Here is a 23,200-nt window from a genome sequence, read left to right on the forward strand (position 1 = left end):
TCAGCTAATCTTTGCAGGTCGGTCACAGTAGTCTTCTCCTGTTTAATGAGCCCACCAGCCAAGAAAATCACCTGTAAGCTGCACGCGGGACGATTTTTGGTCCATAAAGAGAGCAGCACCAAATCATGACAGAGGAGTGTTGAACACAGTGGGAAGCAAAACTATCCAAAAACATGAGTTTTGCATCTGAAAGCACTTTGAATGGTCAGACGACAGTAGAGAAGGCAACACTGTCCTGAGCTTCTTCACAGCTCAGGACAGTGTTGGAGTTCACATGATGACCCATGGAAAGGTCAGTGTTTCCTCTTATGCCCAGTTTGAGAGCTGTTAGTTTCCCCTCTCCCTAATTCAGCTGTTTTCTCACATGTGCATCTTATAGCCTACTAACAATCAAAGTGTGTTATATTGTTATTGACACAGGGATAGAAGTTTCAGTGTTCAAATCCACAGATTGTGGCTGATACTCTCGTAAGTTTCTCAAATTTGCTTAAATATGAAGGTGGGTGCTGTAACAGTCTAAGGCCTGTCGCCCTGCAGTGAACGCGCTGCCTCATAAAGGCTGTACGATACAGTAATGTCAACTTTTATTACAGTGTTACTGAACGAATCCTAAGCGAGTATCGGTACTGAGTCGACTCTGATGAAGCTCCGTGTGAATCCATCTGTGGTTCAAAGCTCAGCTCCAATAAGCCCTGCATCGTCTACACGCGTATAGTGTTTGTGCGGTTTTTTTGTTTGTTTGTTTGTTTTGTTGTGCGTTCTGGTTGTGTCCAAGTAATCCAGACCTGCCTGTCACTACTACAGAATGATCCAGTGACAAACAGTCCACAGAGAGCGATCCAAGATCCCTGCTGTGAGCTGGCACTATGTGTATAAAGACTGAGCTGAATGGGAGACAACGTTTGAAATTGGATGTAGCGAAACGATACCTGAAATCTATTTTTGCTCCAACTCCTGGTCCGATCTGCTTTAGCTGCAAAGCTAAAGTTTAAATGACAAAATAAGCTCCCGTCTCTCTTTTTGCAGATGCATTTATACATCTTTGTATTTGAACTTTGTTCTTTTCAACATCACTTTTTAGATTTTCAAGTCATTCTTTATTCTAAGGATTTGTTTGTTTTCTTTCTGTCGCAGTTAAAAAAAATATTGACTATGAAATAAATGACACAATATTTGCTAGGTTTTAAGTGATAATGACTTATTGTACATATGCATTTTTCCTCCGTTACTGAAAAAAGAAATTAAATGGTTGTACATTGTGTAGAAAAGCAAACAAAAAGCCATGAATATTGTGAAGCTTGTCATTTCGTTTTGTGATCACTGTGTATTATTGTGTAACAAATGTGCAAAATGTTTGGGATTCCTTTTCTTTCGCCCGTTCTGCTTCTTGAAGCAGCCTTGCTGGTTGCATTTGCTGTTATTTTGAACTAGTTAGCGTTTGCAGGGAAGTGCTCACTGGTTCAGATCAGAATGGTCTGAAACTCCCGTCTGAATACTTCGACGCATTAAACTTTAGATACCTTCAAATTACTTGTTGATGGAAACACTCTGATTGGTCGGACTCGGTGGGCCTAGCCCTCACTGTCAGAACGCCGTCACGTTGGCGAAACCACCTCTCGTAATTACGTTTCTGTGTTTTGATGGAAACGATTACTGCTCCCCGGTTTGTTACACGCAGGCAGACAGCGGATCGACACGAACCACTAAGACGCAGATTCTTACAACTGTTGAAACTTTTTGTTTGTTTAGCTTTTTCGTAAAGAAGCGCTCGCCCTGAATCAGTGACCACTTTTTCTGCCGACACCAGCATACAACACGTATGATACTGTACTGTTTGGCTTTATCTTCTATTAATTGTTGTTGCTAATGCAGGGAATGATTTAACTGCAAAATCATTGTTTCTTTTTGCATAGTGTTGACAATTTTAAATATCTGGGAAGTAGGAACGAATGATAAAACGGACCAGAGACTAATCAGACTAATTTTTGTTTTACTTGCATCAATCCTGACCTTTTGCACATACTTGATATTTAACGGTCTTCAAAAAAAACGTCAAGAAAATAATGCTGTTTGAATACTGCCAGTTGATTGACAATTATGCATTGATTGAAAAAAAATAAGCTAATTTTGGAGGAAATAACTTTGTAATATTTATCTCTTGCAAGCTATGTTTAATAAAGGTTGAAACAATTTGCTTCAAAGTGTCAACGTCATTCAGCTTTCTTCTTCTTCTTCTTCAGCGACGCTCTGGGCAGCGTTTTCAGCCGATCTGTCCCGACCACTTTTCCTCTGGTCTTTTCATTAATTTTCAAGTTATCATTATCTCCTCAAAAACAGTCTCCATCTACCCCAACAACATACCCTGGATCACCAAGGAGCTCAAGGAAATCCTTAATTTAAAAAAAAAGAGGATTTTCTTTTCCGGCTCTGCTCTGGATAAAAAGGAGGTCAACAGGGAGGTCAAGAGCCCCTTAAAAACTGCTAAACTGGAGTATAAAAACACTGTTGGAAAAAAATTCACCACAGGGGACCTCCACTCAGCCTGGCAGGGCCTCAAAACCATGGCCTCTGTGAATACTGTGGTCACCACCTCCAGAACCATCCAGGTTCTCATTCTTGGCCTGTTTATGCCATGCCCTTATCTTTAACGTCTGCTCCGTTGTACCTTAATTGGCCCTTGGGGATAAATAAATAAAGTCTCTCTGATTCTGATTCTTTAGCCGTTTAAATCAGCTGTGTTGGATCAAGCACACCGGCCCTCGAGGCCTGGAGATCCCCACCCCTGGATTAGGGGGTCTATACTTAAACCAGCGTTTATATCATGTACACAATGCAGTACTCTCCACTAGGTGGCAGCCTGGAGCAACAAACCATTTCCCGGGTCAGCTGAAATTTGACCTGTGTCGAAACAGTTTCCATCTGGAGAGCTTGAAAGAGCCTCCAGGAAAAGTAGAATGAAGCAGACTGATCAGGACTCAATCTGAACCCAGCTCTCTCCATTTCAGCACCGACGAATGTGTTTTTACTGTAACTTGTTTCATGATGTCACTTCTTGATTTTTCAGTGTTGACTAAACAGCCATCCTCTGTGAGCTGCTTTGAATGAACCGGTACATGCAGGGATCAGGGCTGGTGGACACACACACACACACACACACACACACACACACACACACACACACATTATTTGGAGCAGCTGTTACAGTATTGTTTCTGCGCTGTGTCATAACGTGACATGTTGACTGTCTGCCATACTGCATTTGAGATGCCATCTACTGGAACATGCAACAAAGCAGAATAGAATAGAAATGGTTTTTGCCTGAATATTAAATATTATTGTAGCATTGATCCTAAAAAGCGCTCTGTGGGTTTTATGGCTCTTTAAGTCATAAGACCACTGCTAACAGAATCAGCTCCCAGCCCAGAGCAGATTTACTGAGCGCTCGCTAACAGTCTTATCTGACTCCTGCTCCTGCCTCCTTTGAGCGTATCAGAAGGTTCCTGTAACGGCGATGCATAGTTTGAATAGACTTTTCTAAAAATAAGGCTGTCAGACATGTATTTACTTAAGGATGTTTGCAGAAATGCCTGTGCTTACACGGAACCGTTGGTAATAAACAAGTGTCACATATCTGTTTCTGCCATCATACTGAACTCGTACTGTTACCAGTTAAACGTGTTGATGAAGTCTTTCAGGCTTTGTGCACATGCAGGAAAACAACGAGCTGCATCTCACTCCCCTTTTGTCTAGAGCGCAAACAGTCATTACACAACACAACCACAATCATGTGACCTGTAAAAAAGGAGAACAGCTGCATTAATAGAGTACATGATGTGACGGTGGGCGGGGCCGGCTCTGTGTGGAACGTGTGGAACATGACGTTCTCTGAGTGTTTACATATAGATCTGCCTGAAGGACGGGAACACGGTAGGTGGACGACCTCGAGTGTGTAACTATAGTGCAGTGCGACCTTCCAAAGTGCTTCAAACCACACAGCCTCCCTTAAGTGAAACAGTAACATCGCTCAGCTACATTTGCTCTGTGTTTGTCTGTTATGGACTGAACTCTGTTGTCACACTTTAACAACCTTCAAACGTCAGAAAATCTCCCAGCGAGTCATTTCCTTATTGTCAGCCTCGTCGAGCCTGAGTGGCACACACACCTGGACGTTGATTTAATGTCTGCATGTGCACAAGTCAATACGCAGTTAGGCCTTCCTCCATCACTGTAATATACTCTAGAATAAAGAGTTAAGCCACATCTATCGTATGCAGCTGCTCACTACAATAATTCATTAGGATTCATGAATTAATCCTAATATTTGCCTCACTTTTTTAACGTAAACTGTCACGGACTCCTCACAAGGCAAACATCTCCATGTAAGATACACAGAGTGGACGAGACTGAACAAGCAGCAGGGCTGATAATGAACCACAGAGACCGTAGACAAACATTAACATTGATAATAACTCGGGGGGCATCCATCTGTTGCTGTCTGTTTCTCCTGTTCCAGCCAATGAAAGGGCTTACCTGCTCTACAGCTGTGTGCACGCTCTCAGTCACTCTGGAGCGAAACACATTCACCTTACTTTGGTCACTGCTAACGTCCTCTCTCCTGCCCGTCAGTAAATCTTTTCAAACTGCTCACAGTTGTTTGAATGTGCTTGAAGTCCAAACAAAGGTTCCCAGACCAAAGTCTGTTTATTCTGGAAAACATTGCTCAGCACAGAAATGATCAAATCTGTTCTTGCACACATAAAACGTGCTGATCGGTGCTGGTAAAGAGCGGAGCGTCTGCCGGGAACACAAGCCGGGAAGGTTAAGATCCTGCGGTCGGTTTGTTTCCACCGGCCTCAGAGTTTATGTCTTCCTCACTCTCCCCAAAAACACAAGTGTTCACGTCTGTGCGGTTTTATCTGTATTTTCAAAATATCTGCCGATTCATGTTCTGTCCTGCTTGTTGTTTTTCAGTGCGAGCATGCACGCAGGTGGCAGACGGCTGATTAAGGTGGATGTCAAGGTGACGAGTCTGTCTGTGCACATTGCTGTTCCCCACACAGTGAGTGAAATGCTGCAAACGCTATAGCTACTGATCAAAACGCTCAACAAGGAAAACTGTCATTGGTTCAGCTTCCAGGCTTTTATTCTTTCTCACTGTTTCTTTAGAATATGCATGAATAAAGTAACTGTTGTAATGGCGATGACCTTGTTCACTGTTATCACTGCTGACTTTGTTTTCTGAGTATCTCCTCCCAGGACAGACAGTGGGTGGGCCCTCTGTGTTGTCTTCCTTTGGGGACCCTGACTTCCTCCCACCACCCAAAAGCATGAATGCCAGTTTAACTGGTGACTCCAAACTGGTCACGGATATGAAGCAGAATACAGTACTGTAGGAATACATGGTTAACCATGTGACTTACAGTTACATACCTGTGCTTGCACCATATTAAAGACTCCGCTGACTAAACCCATGTGACTTTTTGACAGTCAGAGTTCCCTGAAAGGGAACAACCTGTAACATTTTCAACACTTATTCGCTTCCATTTAAAAGTAAGTTTGGCAAAAACCCACTAAAATATCAAAACTGAAAGCAGATCAAGCAGCAGGAAGCAGAAAGTCCCCCCCGTCCTGCCCAGGAGCCATGAGAAAAACAAAATTCCTCCCGAAGACGCCCACATGCCCTGTGTGCATGCCCCACGCATGAACAAGGACTCCAACCAATCACAGAACACTTAGCAACAGGCTTCAGCCAATCAGTCCTCAAGTTTTGGGGGAAACAGAGAGGACTTTTTTCTCCTGTGGTTGACACTGTGAAAAGAAAGAATGAAGGAAACTCGTCCAGTTCCTGAGGAGCAACTTTTGTGTCAGTTCAGCAGCAGCAAAGCAGCAAAGCAGCAAAGCACAACCACGGTCGCCTCCAGGCGGCTTTATACTGGAAGGCAGACGCTGCAATAATTGTTATGTGAAGAAATGTCTTTCAGCCACTTTTCTCCTTTAGTGGTCAGTTCTCTCTTTGTTTCTCTGCCTTTGCACAAGCACATTTCCCTTTCCTGAAACAGGCTTCACAAAGGCCGAGTTCTGTTCAGTTAAGAGCTTCTTCTGTTGTCACACTTCCAAATCGAAAACTGGGAAAAGATGAAGCTGCTTGAACATCATTCCTGTCTAAAACAATAAGAAGGCCTAATGACTTGTCCTGTTAACCTTTGTACTGTCGCCATCGTGCACCTGGTCACATTTTGAGAAATAATGTTTTTATGCCCCCTTAACTGGATTGAAGGCATCATAAATGGAGGCTTTAAAGAGGCCGGTTTTACAGTTCAATGCTTTTTTGGAAGAGCCTCAGCAATCAGTGTTTATTTGAGGCAACTGTATCATGATGTCCCACTCATGACTAGACTCGCTCAGTAAGCAAACTGAACTTCCTGTGGTGAATCACCGCCTCCGCTGAGAGAACAAATGGGCGGATGAGGAAATAGACAGCGATCTGCTGAAAACCGGCGGGTGTGTCTGTGTACTTGTGCTACTGGTATTTTGTGAGTGTCTTGGTGGGTGGGTGTGAACACGCAGCTCGTGAATGCTAGCCTTTATTCAGTCAGACAGGGGGCAAGTGCTCTGGCCTCTCAGCCAATCACAGCTGGCGTCTGGGGATGGCTCGAGGCGTGCGCCGAGTTATGACATGATGGTGTAGCTGCCTGCAAACACACATGCCTGGAACATGAGAACATTTCTCATCAGCCTTACTTCATCTCTCAGAGTGAAACTTAAGAATGAGCCACAATGCAAATGTCTGGAGATTTATCATCATTAGTTTTATTCATTTTTATGACTATGAAGGATCTCCTGAGGGTTCGGCGCTGCCAGCCCGAATCTTTGTTGTTGTTATTAAGTTGTTGCAAAGTCTCCGTCTGTGTCTCTCTGAGCTTCTGCACTGGAACGACAATGGAGGTGGAACAGGCCTGCAGGGTCGGCGTCTTCCTCTTCTTGCCTTAAAGACAAATGTTAGCCTCAGTGAGGCGAGATGGGAGGAGCCTGTTTTTGAAGAAGTCATTAGAAACCCCCCCCCAGCTCGCTGCCCTACTGCTCGGGAACGCCTTGATGGACCTCAGACGGTGAAAAGTGTGGATCCAAAGTCAGGCAGACCTTAATAGGAGGGAGTGAAGCCCCGATGAGTTTCCTGCTGTCCTCACCGTCTCTGCGTCTGAGGCACTGCAGGCTCCAGTTGGTTCAGATGAAATTTGTTTTTTAGCTGAACTGTTTAATCTGAATCTAACTCCAGGAGAGAATTCCTGTAGGGCTGGTCAGGGGTCAATAAATCAACATTCTTCCAATCTGCTACAGATTGGAAGAATGTTGGCTCATTTGAAATAATCTGTAACACTGAGGTGTTTATCCTACTAAACAAACTTCCAGTTAAAAACTCATCCAGGGACGAGTCCGGAATAAAGAGGTCAAATCTTTATATCATTTTATTATTAAGAGTTTGCAAAACAAGGCGTTATTAGAGCAAAAGGCCTTATCTGCACAACACCAAAGACCCACACAGTTCTTTTAATGGCACAGCCTGCCAGCAATGTAGCAATCACCTGATAACACCTCAGTGTCCCCAGCAGATAAGTGTGATTCAGAGCTCATATCTCAGAATCAAGCTTAAAATAGTGCCTTCATCTAAAACCAACCAGGACAGAAGAAAGCACCTGCTGCCCTCACTTTGACCCCCTGGGTCCTAAAACCTTTCAGGGTTTCCCAAACTGCAGAATCAAAAGAGTTCCAAGTATGAAAAATCAGTCGGCCTGAGATGATACTCATGGGAAATCCAGTTAGTTTCCTGTGTTCATGGTCTTGATAAGTGGGGCCTTTTTTGTAACAACATAATGTCTGCCTTTAAAGACTGACCCACAGCCTGGACCCAGATAATTACTCATTTTCAGGGATTTAAAGGTGTCCTGTGTGGAAGCACTTAAGCATAGAAAAAAACAAGTGCTCGTACGAATGAATGTGAATGTTGAGGCATGTTGTATGTTTGAGTTCTCTGGGAAAGTAGAAAGGTGCTGTGTAAGAATCAGCCCATTTACCAGACTTTAGCCCCAGTGAGGTCACCTGAGGCAGGGGTGGAGATCTCAGGCCTGTAGGCGACTAAACGCTGGTGGTGTAAGTCCCCACCAGCTGGCAGCTATATGAGGCGAGTCGCCTACATTTGTGCTCGGGCTGCCCAATTAACTAATTAAAATAAAACATATTATATGTATATTTTGCTTAAAGGTAACAAATTGACAAAATAAAATGCATTTAAAAATTGGACTAAATTTCATTATAATTCTTGTTCAGTCTAAACCATATGAAGTTAAATATATCATGTGTTTCTCTAATAAAACATGTCTATTAACACCTGAATTAAAATACATTGGCAAAGACAGACTTAAATATACATATGAACGAGAATGTAACAGGAAGCATGTGTGGCCGGTGTAACGTGGAAAAAACTGTTGTAGCATAATAACTTTTTTTAAACCCTTCTTACTACGTTTAGATGAAACGGGATATTGGGAATGAGCCACCTGGCTGTGGAGACACGGATCACTGGTTAGACTGCATGTTTGGATTCGATGTTCCAAAACAGTCCTTTGTTTCGTGAAACTGCTCTGGGTTGTGTTTTGAGAAAAGGTGGAAAGTTTCAGCAAAGGCTCCAAAAGCTGGATACACGTCTAGTCCGAAAAAGGTTTTCCAATTTAAAAGAAGCAGAAATGTGTGTTTGATACGTTTCAGTGAAAAGTGTTTCCTGATGGTTTTCTTTCTGTTTTATTGTTTTTAATAATGATATTAAAATACTAATAAAGTCGTTCTTCTTGAGGCTTAAAAGCATTTTGCTGGTCACCCTTGTACACGAGGCTGGTTTGTTTCCCTGTTATGAAGTTTACATCCATAGTTTCATATTTCTAATATCAAACTGTGTTTATTAGTGTTTGCCAAATGTGTGAAGGTCACTTGGCTGAAAGTCAAGCTGTGAACTTTTAATAACAATTAGACTCCAGTAGTCATTTCCCAGGGAGAGGAAAAGAGCAGAGGAAATGTCACTGCCTCTGAGAAGCTTAAACATGACTTTTCGTCGTTTGCCATTGGTTGGCTGTGAGATGAGCTGAGCCTGTCAGAGGCACTGTTGGATAAACAAACTTTGCTTATCTGTTGCTCGCAATGGCTACTGACGCACGTAGTATAGAGTGGAGAACATCATTTAAAAGTGTAAGAAAAATATTTTCAATGCAATTCAGTTTTATTTATACAGCACCAAATCACAGCAACCGTCGCCCCAGACGCTTTATATTGTACGCTAGACCCTACAATAATACATACAGAAAACCCAACAATCATATGACCCCCTATGAGCAGCACTTTGGCAACAGTGGGAAGGAAAAACTCCCTTTTAACAGGAAGAAACCTCGGCAGAACCAGGCTCTGCTGTGATTGGTTGGGGTGAGAGAAGGAAGACAGGATGAAGACATGCTGTGGAAGAGAAACCAAATAGATTCAGCCACACTGCTGCAAGTCACATAAACCACTGACTAATTTCCCCTGTCAGATTCCACAGTGTGTGGAATCTATTCCAGCATTTCTATGACAAAGGTCCATATTACATTTTAATACAAAGAAATATAAATTAGTACCATTCTTTGACCGAAACGCCTTTATTGTATTAATCTTTGTTTCTGTTGTCATCTACTCAGGGAAAACGCCCCGACTCACAGAAACGGGCAGATATAACGGCACACGCGATTAAAGACCTCTCCATCGGCTCGCTGCGCAAAGAGTTTGTGCAAGCGGAACAAAAACCTGCAGCGATTAAATTTTTTTAGCTGACAACCAGAAAAAAAAAAGAAAAAAGGAGGAGGTAGACAAGTGAGTGGATAGTTTTTAATAAAAAAAGAACCCATAGGGTTTCATACAAAAACATCTGCACGTATCAAGAGCGTATTACAAACATATTTTCTCACAAATGAGTCATTAACAGTGATTTCCCTGCGCCCTGAAAGAACAGAAGTTGTGAATTCACAGAAGTGGAACTCTTAAATGAAATGTTGTCTGGGACAACTGCAGATCAGATACAAGGATCCTCAGATAAAGTGCGTTCCATCGAGAGCGTGTGGTATGGACGGCACTCGCAGTAATTAGCACCAGTCACCAAGCTGTGGTGACTGGTGGAAGTTGGTGGAAGTTGCATATCTCCACATCAAAAACATTGTTCAGTTGAACAGAGTCTTCTGGGCAGTAGGAGAGTCAAAAGCGATCAAAAAGTGCAACAATATAGGAATAAAGGACTTTTTTCAAACACTGGTAACACTACTGACATTTAAGGAAGAAATTTACATTCTGTGATTCTGAAAAGCAACAGTGTTCCCAACAATTTCGTAACAGCGATGCAAACTGAGTGGACTGGTAAAAGGATGTTTCCTTTTGAGTAGTCCTGTAAAAATACAGGCTTGGAGTGCAATGAGAAAAAGCCACGGTGCCACAGCAGGCCAGTGCTCGGCCCAGTAACAAAGTCATAGTGGCTGTAAATGGAGAGTCTCTGGAAAGGGCAGCTTATTCAGAAATGCAGCATATCACTGTGCCATCGGGCCTCAACATCTCTGGTCTGAGGAGCACGAGCAGGAAGACTCATAAGCGATGAAGCAGGTTGAAGGCAGCTGACATAACAAACGACCAACATTTCAGTCCACCTCCACACTCGTGCCTTTACTTCTCCATCCAACCTCCTCTGGAGTTCAGACCTTCTGCCTGTTTTCAAGTTTGGTCCTTAACAGGTGGACCACAGTTCCACGGTTCCCACTGGTGGACTTCAGCAGACCGGCAGCATGCGAGCATTGCCGTTGAACTCCTCCTCCGCCTGAAAAAACACGTAATTCCTTTTAGTTATCTCAAGGAACGCAACTTCTTACTAACAGGACACTTTTAAGTTACCAGAGATGCTTACCTCACTGTAGGCTGGCGGCGCTGGGTACTGGAAGGCTGGTGCGTTCATAAAGATGGGACTGTCATCGCCGTCAAAGTCATCAAGGAGAGGTGTGAGAGGCTGGTCTAGGCGGCAGTCCCGGGTCACGTCGCAGTAGCTCGGAGGTTCAGAAGGCATCCTGAGAGACACCCAGCTCTGGGAGGCAGTGCTGGCTGAACTGTCCTGGCTGCTCACACTGTTGCTGCGGCTGCCCAGACCGGCAGTCCCAATGACCAACGGCAACTCCAGGATCAGCTTGTCACTACCAGGAATGTGTACGTAAATCTATGATGTAGAAAAACACAGTTATTAACACCAATGTTTACGAGATAAACACCAAAACTTTCAGAAACTGAAGGCTCACCATCAGAGCGTACTCCACGCGGATGATGTTGCAGCCCAGCATGGATGGTTTGATCTTCGGTACCCTGATAGTTTTTCCCTGCCAGGCGTCGCACATCCCAGAGATGATGTGGTTACCACGCACCGAGGACAGCTTCTGGCGTAGGATCTTGGTGCGGCCGTTTGCCTGGTAGGTGTGTTTGGCTATGATGGCAGCCTTGGGCACAACAATGCGGGAGCAGGTGTTCTCAAACTTCGCATTGATGCAGATCTCTTCGCCTTCACAGAATCCACGCCGGTCAATTTTTGCATTCAATGACACCTGACCGTCAGGGATGAACATGCAGGTGACTTTCTTCTCCTTCATGCCACCTGCTGGAGACTGAAGAGCAGCAGAAAGGCTGTTCGGTTATGCAGTCCCAAGCTTCAATGACAAAAACACTGACTATGTTCTGGCATTAGTGAACTCACCAGCAGGTCTGGGGTGTTGACATCCAGTGGCTCCTCCACCTCGAAACATTTCTTGCACTCTAGCACGGGCTGCTGCGGCCTCTCCATCAGGGCTTTGACACAGTACTGGACGTAGCCGAACTTCCCCTTGTATGACGACACCAGTTGCCTGTAAGAACCGTTATTGCTCCATCACTTGTAAGTCGGTGGAGAGGTGCACACTGCATCTCTTTAGATAACGGAAAATCATGCGTCACATAGCGCATCCTCACCCTTGCTGAGGGAGCTCGAATCCAAACGTGTACTCGTACTTGTTGCCAGGTCTCAACACCACGGAGCCGTCAGAGTCTGGAAAAGAAAGTAAACCGTTTACAGCAATATTCATGCACAGCAGGTTTCACGGCTGCCCTGACAATTCTTACAACACCCACAAACATGTTTTAAGCCGGTAAATGTCGAACACACATTCCAGGATATCCAGCATAAAGGTAATTCCCGTACCTGTGGGCTGGTCTTGCAGCCGCAGGACCGTTTCATGTCTGAGGTACTCGGCCTCCTGTCGGCACCGCTGCTTGCCTTTAGCGTACTCCACCTTGGCGCAGCCCAGACCCAGAAGCTTCAGCGCGGACACCCGCATCATTTCGCTGACTTCCACTTCGACACGGCCGGACACCGTGTCTCCGCCGCAGTAAAAACTCTTACTGGGATCGGAAAAGATTATCTGAAAGATTTTAACTTTCTTCGTCATCGCCACCATGATTGACGACCTCGAAAATGGACAAAATGAGCTGAATCGTGAAACTTCACAAATAAATCCCTTGGAAACTACCGATAATCCAAACACGTCGAGCGACCGATTCACTTTGCTGTAAACAAAGGGAGGAGGCAGTTTTTATGAGCGGGGCACGAGGAGGCAGAATGAACAGCATGGCTCAGTGCGTGCACACCGCTCTGATTGGTGGAGAAAACTTTGTTTGTGTCAGCCCTGCCCAATCAGCGCAACGAAACAACGCGTGTACACCGCGTGGCTGGGAGAATGTACAGCGTGCTCAGCAGATGCGCGCACAGGAAACTGGAAGTACACAGAGAGAACATTGCATTTATAGTAAACACGTTAAAACGTGTGAAATCTTGGCCTGACAATGAGTCAACCCAGTATCACATGTAGGGGAAACTTGAAAGCTCACAGTATCACAAACGACACCCTTTTAGCTCCTACCGCAAAGCACACTGTGCGCTGTCGATCTTACGTGCTGTTTAATATTTAGTATTTACTGTTATATTCACATAGATCATCGCGATGTTGTTTATTATGTTGCTCTTTTCTTTCTTCTGCCTGTTTTCTCTTTTTCTTTCTCAACAGGTGATTGATATTTGTATTTTTTTGTCTGCTTATTTTGTTGGTTTTTGTTTTTTGCCCTTTATCTCCGTCCCTCTTCCCCGCTGTTTTTCTTTCCCCTCTTTCTTTTCCCCAGTCAAGTCTGTCCCGTATTTAACAAGTAAAAATAAAATAAACAATAAAAGGTGAATCAATTATCAATCATTATGGCAAGGCTGGGATGGTCCATTTGGTAAAGTAAATCTGTTGGGCATCTTTCTTCGCCTTTAGACAAGAATTCTGATGGCGAAAGAGCCAAACGGGACAGGCAAAAAAAGAAAGCTCACAGTATCACCAAATACTTTGATAAAGTAGAATAAACGAAACAGATTATAATCACTCGCAAAAACAAAAATACACAAGGCACATGAAATTATAAACCTATTGAAATATTTAATTTTTGAACATCTTCAGTTTCACTGTAGCCTTTTTTGTCCAGTAGCTGTTTTAAAGAATGAATCGAACGCTCAAGGTTTCGAGGTCAACACTAAACAGAGGGCTAAAACTGGATGGATATCCTTTATATGAGCTTCAGGGAAATAAGGGAGTGTTTTGTACAATATAAGCATTTAAAAAGGGAAGTATAATACTGAGTCTTGGTCTAAAACAGGGATGTCAAGCTCATTTTATACTCTTACCTTACATGGATGAGTCAAACTAATTTCAGTCAGTGGCAAGAGTGCAACTATACGTGCAATCAATAAGATCTTTTAACATAAGACAAAGAGCAGCAGTTCAACATTTCTCAGTTTTTCCTGTAGCAAAAGAAAGAAAGCGAATGACTCTGAGCTTAACCTGCAATTAGTCATGTGCAAAAATTAAAACATTGAAAATGTAGTTACCTTGGTGTACTGTTAGTGGACACATGGGAGGTTTTCATGAGAAAGAAAGTAAAACTAAAACCTGTGAAGACAAGTATAGACTAAAGAAAATGTATGGCCTCAGGAAAACCCCAACCTAGCCAAGCAGGCTGGGTTGGGGTTTTCCTGGCCCCCAGGCCTCATGTTTGACAGCACTAGTCTAGAAGATATTAAAATAGCCTGTCCCAACAGCTTCATGACAGCCCATGGAGAAATCTAGCCATTTCTAGGTTAAACCTAGTATTGGAGAACTCCCAGCAGCTTTCTTAGGAACGTCGATATGGTGTCTGGTTCCTGCACGAAGCCGTTCTGAGCTCTGTGAACTTCAACCTACTTTTTGTAGGTTGTACTTGTTAGGTTCAAGCTAATGGAGTACTGCTGCCTCCTAGTGGAGAAAGTAAGCTACTACAGTATACCAGCGCCCTCTGCATCAAGATCAAACACCCAGTATCAGTGAGTGCTAGTCTCAAGTTTAATAGGACAGTGCAGGAATTAAATCTATGACAAGGCAAGATTTTAAAAATAAAACCTTAATCTTTTCTTTAAAAATAGTCAGTGATAAAATAAAAATCCCCACGTCCCTCAGTAGGTTCTGGAACCATCAGACCTGAACACGTGTAAACTAGGGGTGTCAAATTATCGCGTTAATTGCGATTAATTAATTACAATGCTATTTAGCGCGTTATGTTTTTTAATCTCGTTAATCTAATTTTTAATCTCTTGACGTCATTGATTTTGTATGAGAGTTGCTATGTTATAAAATCCGTTTTTATGTGCTGGGCTCCTTGTGCTTGACTTGTTGGGGGTGGAGTCACGTCGTGAGGTCAAGGTGAGAAGTGGTGATTAGCTTACAGTGTGGATATGGAGGCGCATCTGAGAGTTGTTGGCCCAATGAACGGGAAATTTGTATTTCATAAACGCCCCGACGGCACCATTGACAAAGGTAAAGTGGTCTGCCTAGAGTGTAAGAAGGAGTTTGCTTATCACCTCAACGCAAAGCACCCAGCCGCGAGTGCAGCAACAGCTAGCAGTGAAGACGTTAGCAATATAGCAAGCCAGAGCAAAGCTTTTCGCCAAACAAAACTAGAGAATACCCCTCGTATGAGCAAGTCTGCGACCGACAGGCTGACTAATGTTATTGCCAAGTGGATAGCGATGAACTGTAGGCCGATAAATATAGTAGAGGACGAAGGATTGACAGAGGTGTTGCAAATTGCGTCCAATGACCCGTCATACAAGCCACCGTGCAGGACTACAGTAACGACCAAAATCAGCAAAATGTACGACGGCGAAAAGAAAAACAAACTTGAGATTTGCTATAACCGGAGATCACTGGACCTCAGCTGGCAACCACAGCTATTTTGGGGTGACTGGACACTTTATTGATAGTGAGTGGAACCTCAACTCATTTGCACTGACCGTCATGAGAACAGAAACCAGGCGCTTTGCTGATAAATGCGCCGAACAGTTCCTCAAGGTAGCAAATGACTGGGGTATTGAAAACAAGATATCCACCATTGGCACAGACAGCGCAGCAAACATGCTGGCTGCTATGAGAGCACTTCCATATGAGCACATCGCCTGCAATGCTCACATTCTCCAGAGGACCATCACGGTATGTCTCGATAGCAGTGGTTTTGTCGGTGTACTGGCAAAGTGCCGCAAGATTGTTGGTCATTTTAAACAAAGCCCTGCGAGTACCACAGAACTTAACCAACAACAAGTAGCACTCGGAAAGAAGAGCGATCAACTTATACAGGATGTACCCACCAGGTGGAACTCGACTCTCGCAATGGTCTCACGCCTCCTATGTAACCGAGAGGCTGTCCAGGCTACGTTGGACCAACAGAACCACAGGTTGGTCTTGCCAACCGAAGCTGAGTGGGCGAAACTGCAGAGGCTGGAGCTCCTGCTTGAACCATGCAAGTAAGTTCAAATAAACACCTTCCCATTTTAATTATATAAACTACTGTTACATGTGTAAAATCAAAATTAATGAACATAACAAGGAACTTTTAAGGAAAATTAAATTGGAAATCAGTTACACTTTGATTTAAATGAATCCAGCTAGGTTTATTTAGCAAACCTCTCCACCTCTGCAGGTATGTGACAGAGCTGCTGGGTGGTGAGGCCTACGTCTCTTGCTCTGTAGTGCTGCCTGCTTTTCGCCATCTGTACCGTGTCATGGACATTACTGATGATGATCCTGCCTACGTGGTGAAGTTCAAGAATGCCTTCCAGAAGGATCTGGCAGCACGACGAGCTAATGGCAACGAGATATGGTTCGAGGTGGCCACAGCATTGGATCTACGGTTTAAGGATTTGAAATGTCTTCCAAGAGAAAAGAGGGAACAGGTAGGACAATAAGGTTAAGCTGGACTAATGAGTCCAATTCATTATCAAATCAAACTTTTATTTATTATATGGAACACAAAGTTCTTTACAAGATTAAATAAAATAAAAAAAAGCACTTAGTTTTAATCACAATCATTCATTCATTCATTCATTCATTCAGGTGTGGACCATTCTGGAGAATATGCTCCAGGCAGCAGAGCCCAGAAGAGCAGATAGTCTCCAGCCCTCCACAGAGGATGATGGACCAGCTCAGAAGAAGAGGAGGAGCGAACTCCTTCTGGGGTCTGACTCTGACTCAGAAGATGGAATTGAGTCTGGAGAGCTGCAGCGCTACAGAGCAGAACCCAGCATCAGTATTGATGACTGTCCCCTGCAGTGGTGGTATGCTCACTCAGGAGTCTATGAAAAGCTGTCAGTCCTAGCACAAAAGTACCTGGCCTCCCCAGCTACCTCTGTACCCTGTGAGAGACTCTTTAGCCTTGCAGGCCACATAGTGCAAAAGAAAAGGGCAGCCTTGCTTCCAGAAAATGTTACCAGGCTGGTGTGTCTTAGCAACTGGCTGAGGAAGAAGAAATGAGACACATGTGGTCAGCATAGCTGCTGTGTCATTTGTAGCCTACTAGAATAGATTGCTTGATGTTCAGCACTTTTTTTTGTGATGGAAGAATACTTTGATGTGCTAACTTGCAGCACTGCAATGTCAGTTTTATTTTTCATTATCTGAAGCAGAGGAATTTCAGTGCTGTATTGCTCAGAAAAGGGCAACTCTGATGTGCTAACTTGCAGCACTTAATTTATTTGATTTTATTTGTATTTATTTTTCCACTTATTTTACAAAAGAATACAACAGTATGTAAATGGTTGCATCTGTTTAACGTTTGTTAAACAATAAATGACTTTATAAAGTCACTTTCTTTGTTATATCAGTCTTTTGGTCTGCCACAATAAGTTGAGGGCTTTCCTCAGCTATTTTTAGGTGAGATTAAAGAGATTAATTAGATCAATTAATTAAAAATCATAATTAATTAATCTCTATTTTTTTTAATCTCTTGACAGCACTAGTGTAAACATCAACCCTCAGACATCCATGTCCCAAAATCATCATGAAGTACGGAGCTTTAAAATGTATTACCACCAAGTATTCATTGACCTTGTTTCTGCAAGCCAAAGACTTAAACAAGGTCCAAACACAAGTGCCAAGTCAAGGTTTGCTGTAACACGACATCCTTTATTAAATCCTCATTTGCAAAGGTTACAACACGTCGTCAGCCTGGAGAACCGTCTCCTCTCAGGAATCACTGATCCACTCCTGAAAGGAAAAGAACAGATTTCAGACACAGAATGACTGCAGCACCGTCACTAAGTGAAGTCAGTGACATCAATTGTGTTGAATATGTCAGCTGCTTAGCTCGACTCTACAGTTTGTCACTACACTCAACTACTGCCCCAATGGGCTAGGCGTCGTTATAGCAACGACATCATGATCGTTTACCCTCACCCCAAACCAGTCACAGGAGACGACTGCCACCCCCTGAGCCTGGTTCTGCTGGAGCTTCTTTTACATTAAAAGCACCTTTACTGTGAACTGGCCTTATAGAAATACATTTTTATTGAATCAAAGTGACTGAGCGACACCTTCCTGAAAGTGAAGCCTCAACATGTCACTAATCCTGGAATTTTGCTTTTTCATATACCCCTCAGGAAATGTTCCCAACAGGTTCTTCTAAGCTGGTTGCTTGAGAAGCCCACTGGGATGGCTTGCTTTTTGGTCATGTCCACAGCTAAACAGGAACACAGAATCCTGACAGCCTTGGTTCATGACCACTTTGACACACAGACGCACAAACACTACTTACAGCGATCAGCTGCAGTCCTTTCCATGCAGGCAGGACAGCCTTCAGATTCTGAAACACATGGGTTTACAATACAATTTTATTTATATAGCACATTTAAAAACCCGAAGGCACACCAAAGTGCTTCACAGTAATATGGAGAGTTTATTAAATTATTGGAGCGTGTCCTGTCATGTTCTAATGAAGACCGTCTTTAGACCCAGGCCTGCTTGCTGCAGGCTTCAGTTAACTGTCAAGTCTAAAGTTAATTGTTCACCTGCACATTTCATTTTCACTGCTGTCACTTTGCATGCTGGCTTTTCCTCATACTGGAGAAGTTTTAATGTTGATTACGGTAACAAGTGCTGCTGTTTTTGATGCTCGGAAAGAATTCCTCCATGCCACCTGAGCTCATCGTCGCGGTAACTGCTCTGCCTCTTTGCTCCAGATCTCTCCCTCTTTTTAAAATTTCCAAATGTTGCTGAAAACCTCATGTTGTGAGTTTTATAGAGTTCAGGGATTTTCAGAGATCATTCATTTAAAAAAATATTAAATTTAAAAAAAGAAACTCTGTTAAAGCAGGCTCGTGGTATGCACAGAACCTCACGGTACTCACACTATACCGATTACTCCTATCCATGTTTATCTGTGTGGTCCACCCTAACCAGTGATATGAAAACAGTCCACTGATAAGACTTGTAAACAATGACAGAATAGAAAATCTATGGAGCAGTTGGTAATATTTGACAGACACTTGTTCTGCATCAGTATCTCACAACGTTCATGGCAGTGAACATGTGGGTAAAGCGAAACAGATTTACTTTGTGAGGCATTTCCAACGACACGGCCCTACAGAGAAAGGTCTGTCGGGATAGACCTCAGCATACTACGGAGCATAAATGATATGCACGACTACATCAAGCACCAGTCAATTTCTTACTTGAACTTGATTTATTTCAGCGTCTTCAGTTGGACAGTCTGCTGCTTCCTCCTAACAATAGAGGGTTTGTCACTTGCACCTCGTGGGAAACATGTTGACACTTACAGGGGAATGAGGTGTGGCAGCAACATTTTGGCACAACCTGCTGATACAAAATTATTTTAGTTACACAAGATAAACAGCGTTAGAAACAAGAGAATCTGCATATGCACTTGTTCTTACTCTGTGCAAAAACACATTTCCACAGACATTAGTAAGGAAGGACCAAGGCTCCAGCCCCTTTTGTCCTTTGGGCCAATCCTCACCTTCATTACTGCAGTTGAAACCTTGGATCAGGACATGATCAGTTGTGGCAGCAGAAACCTGGAAAAAGGTAAACAGTGAGCTCAGCAGTTGATGCAGGGTTACTGGGACAAACACCATGGCTGATTACAAAAGCAATTCATTTTCAGATCAGCAACAAAAATTAAGTTGCAGGAAAAAAACAAAAACAGCTTTATTTGATGAGTACGGATCCACGAGTAATGCAGTGTGTACCAACATGTTTACCAGGACTCCAAACACAAGCAGTCGGGAGACCAACGATGCCATTTGTTGAGTTCATCTTGCACTGACTTTTGAACAAACCAGCTAACGAAGCAGCTGGCTGCAGATACCACACAGTGCTGCCATTGTGGCTCCAATTCACTTCTCCTTGAGATTAACATTCATTCTAACAGATCTTGTTTTTCCTTTTGCACATCTTGATTCACTGATTTAATCATGTGTCAGTCTGGTTTTCACTGTGGTGGACATTTACATCGTGGGAGTGATATGGATGCAGAAACGCGACGTACCGTTTACTGCTGCCTCAGTGCAGAAAGTCAGGTCAAGAGGAAAACCTGCCAGAAGGAGGTAGGATGGAGGTCAGCGGGACTTCAACAACACTCAGTTTGTGGTTACAGTGCAGCAGGTGTTCAGAGAGGCAGCTGTCACTCACACTTCAGAGCAGTTGAACATATTAAGCCAATCATCATTACTTGGTCTACAGCACATTAGTCCTCAAGCACGACTTACCGAGTTGGACTGAAGCGTCGTCTGCGACACCTGCAGGGAAACGGTACAGTTTCTCGTTTTAACAAGTTTTCAAACTGAAATTTCAGGTCAGTTTACAGAACACGCGAGGTCACCAACAGATGTTAGTCCTCATTAGTAACACTGCTGCGGAAAGTCTGCAGCAGTGGGTTGCAAGAGAATATATTGCTCTTTGCACTGCATAAGCTTTATGGCCCACTTGACAGAACCAGAGCTCATACTGTGCTAATCAACAGTCATGCGTGAAAGTAGTGTGTCATATTCATTTTGGTGCTTCACCACTGCTAAAGCAGGTTTTTGTTTTTTTAAAACACAGGAAGAAATGGATATTTAGCTGAGGCACCACAGCCAAGCAGATTATGGTTGGACTCTAAAGCCCATTTCTGTTGTTGAAGTGAAAACATCCACTGTTTATCTTCTGCTTTGTTGCTTGGATTAACAAATCTTTAATAGTGCTTTAGCTGAGGCTGACCCATGAGCGTTGCAACCAGACAAAAATCAGCCATTACAGTACAGTTTTGTTGAAACAAACATTAAATACAACTGACCACATGCACCATCGCAGCAGCAAGAACTGTAGAGCCACTGCTCCCCATCACATCCTGCAAAACGAGAAGTTTGTGTTAAATGGGAGGAGATGCAAACTTGTATGTCGAGTGTGTCAGGGCTCATTGTCACCACTAAGCAACCAATGATGCAGAGGTGAAAGCAAAACCTGATGTTCTATAGCCACTGTAGCCCAGGGATTAGTCCACAGTGCAGGAAAACCCCAACAGGTGATTGCACTGTGGCATTGTGGGCAGATACCATATAAAAATATGCATACGATTCAGTTCATAACACCCAAGCTGCATTCTTTCAAACGGCAAGAGGTGCACTGCTCTTAATACTCTGGTTTCTTAATTAACAGCACCGTCTCCATGGTAATACAAGCTTAGATATATCAATAAGGCAGGCTTGCCTTGTTAACACTTGCTATGATAATAATGCATCGATGTACAATAGTTTTTGACTACAGGTTACCAGAAACAGTCTTGTCTCTACATTTATACGTTGCACTTCTGGAAACTTCTAAAGGACGGCTTTCACACATTTTACGTCGTGGGCCACATGCAGCCCACGTTGGTCTTCACAGGACTTTTAGAGGACTTAATACAGACATTCAATTATTTCCAAGACCCTGACTGCGCGTCGTTGGAAGCTGATGACGTTTGAGCCTGCCGAATTTTGATTGGTTGACAAGTGAGCCGGAACAGAGCACGGAGCGATAGCATTGCTCAGAGTACGAAAGAACCACGAAAAAACCCAGAGCGCAAAATATAAAGCAGGAAAAGCACAGACAGCGGCTGCAGCGACGCTTTTCATCATTTTAACTCTTTGTTTCACCTCAGCTTTTCTATTACAGCTTCGCTCTGTCGCGGCTGGCTCACAGACACGCTGTAACACATCCGGCACACTGCCTCCCTCCGACAACAGCGCGCACTGCAGGCTGACGGACAGGCCTCGGAGTGGAGCGGGCAGCAGAAGTGCCCTCTCTGCTCGGCCAGATATTCCTCGGGCACCCCACACTAACATACACGCCGGCCACGGCGCCTTCCACGTGCGTAGGTCGGGTCGTACTCCCCGCAGAAAGCTAACCAGGCCCTCCGGGAGTCCCGAAGTTAACACCCTGTGTTAACACCAGGTTCGAGCAAATCACAGAGTAAGGACTGTCCTGACTTTGTGATTCTGTGCGGTGAAACGCGATTCTAACCAGAGGAAAACCAGTCGACGGTTTATTTTTTTTGTCGTTTTTAAAAATAAATTGGCGCATTGTTGGAAGCTTGTATACTAAAAAACGCGTACAGTTTTAGCGCCAAGCTAGATGTTAGCTATGTTCACAGAGGTTTAAGAGCATCGCATTTAAGTTTTAAATAATAAAACGTATGCAACCACATATCTATATACACACAGAGGACATAACTAACCAACACGCTCAGTTCGGCTTACCTCTCGTCCTCGCATGACGGACCGCAGAGAAAGGAACTCGAGACCCGGCGCAAAGCCCTTTATAGGAAGTGTTACGTCACTCGAAACCGGTTTTCGACACCTACTCACGCGACGCTGCAGATCCGATGCTAAGCAAATACAGTTCCAGCGTCGCTGATAGCAAGAGCCCATACTATTAATGTACAAAGCAGCTGTGTTTATCGCGAGTGTTCTTGTTTGTATAAATTGGTGTCACAATAGCAAATAGCCTTCCTGCAAAGTTTCTAGTGTTTGTGTCTCCACAGGATGCTCCTTTGTGTCTGCCATCACTCACTGCGTTCTACATACGTCACGCGTCTGCTCAGCCTCATTCATTTGAGGGCTTGGCAACAAAATATGCAAGACACGTGACAAGTGCTTTTAGCACAGAGACGTCCACTTTCGGATGAAACAGCAACAGTACTAAATGCAAATTTAAATACTGATCGCATTATGCAACCATCTGATACCAATGTGGTATCAGCATTATCAATCTTTGGATTGATCCGGTGTTCTGGTAATCCATCCTACCCGTTGTTTCTGCGCATGCGCACAACACGAAATTCAGTGGCAAATTGTCCTACCTTTATGAATATTAGCTAGAAAAATACTCTGACGGGTAAAATTAAGTGCCAAACCATGCTACCTTTGTGAATGTTACCTACAAGCATACTTTAACGGGTCTGTTTAACCTTTTGTGTTGACACACGAACGATTTCTAAACAAAACAGGAACTACATTAAAATTCATCGCAGAAAATTAACCAAACACAGCTGAACAATGAAGAAATAAGATTCTAAAATCCAATCAAGTCACAACAAACTATTCAGATCAAAGACTGCACCCAAGTACAAGCTGAGAGAAATGCTGAGCCTCCAAACTCCAGAAACTCACTGTAGTTTTCCTTTTACAAAAAAAGGTCAAAGAGGGCAAAGTGAAAGACTTGGGAATAATTCAGTTTCATTAAAAAAACAAACA

General features: G+C 43.5%; 1 protein-coding gene, 1 long non-coding RNA gene, 2 other non-coding genes and 1 pseudogene across 5 annotated transcripts; 1 reads left to right on the forward strand and 4 right to left on the reverse strand.

The window, feature by feature from the left end:
* Nucleotides 1–9,892: 9,892 nt before the first annotated feature.
* Nucleotides 9,893–12,713, reverse strand: txnipa (thioredoxin interacting protein a). Its single transcript, XM_026155973.2, has 6 exons — nucleotides 12,278–12,713; nucleotides 12,049–12,124; nucleotides 11,798–11,945; nucleotides 11,349–11,708; nucleotides 10,967–11,269; nucleotides 9,893–10,879 (listed from the first exon to the last, which is right to left on the reverse strand). The coding sequence occupies exons 1-6, from the start codon at nucleotides 12,531–12,533 to the stop codon at nucleotides 10,832–10,834; spliced, it is 1,191 nt and encodes a 396-aa protein (XP_026011758.1). The 5' UTR covers nucleotides 12,534–12,713; the 3' UTR covers nucleotides 9,893–10,831.
* Nucleotides 12,714–14,705: 1,992 nt separating this feature from the next.
* LOC145423391 (E3 SUMO-protein ligase ZBED1-like) lies at nucleotides 14,706–17,083 on the forward strand (annotated as a pseudogene). The gene is made up of 3 exons (XR_013904444.1): nucleotides 14,706–15,940; nucleotides 16,117–16,369; nucleotides 16,530–17,083. The product of XR_013904444.1 is annotated as an E3 SUMO-protein ligase ZBED1-like (transcript).
* Nucleotides 17,084–17,576: 493 nt separating this feature from the next.
* On the reverse strand, nucleotides 17,577–22,534 carry LOC113014438 (uncharacterized). The gene is made up of 8 exons (XR_003270965.2): nucleotides 22,205–22,534; nucleotides 20,764–20,817; nucleotides 20,198–20,227; nucleotides 19,978–20,022; nucleotides 19,447–19,504; nucleotides 19,142–19,283; nucleotides 18,226–18,273; nucleotides 17,577–17,678 (listed from the first exon to the last, which is right to left on the reverse strand). It is a non-coding gene; the product is annotated as an uncharacterized LOC113014438 (long non-coding RNA).
* On the reverse strand, nucleotides 18,954–19,084 carry LOC113015453 (small nucleolar RNA SNORA18). The gene has a single exon (XR_003271123.2). It is a non-coding gene; the product is annotated as a small nucleolar RNA SNORA18 (small nucleolar RNA).
* LOC113015446 (small nucleolar RNA SNORA8) lies at nucleotides 19,671–19,808 on the reverse strand. Its single transcript, XR_003271116.1, has one exon. It is a non-coding gene; the product is annotated as a small nucleolar RNA SNORA8 (small nucleolar RNA).
* Nucleotides 22,535–23,200: the final 666 nt, after the last annotated feature.

The sequence above is a fragment of the Astatotilapia calliptera genome, chromosome 22, assembly GCF_964374335.1.
Source record: "Astatotilapia calliptera chromosome 22, fAstCal68.1, whole genome shotgun sequence".
NCBI lineage: Eukaryota > Metazoa > Chordata > Actinopteri > Cichliformes > Cichlidae > Astatotilapia > Astatotilapia calliptera.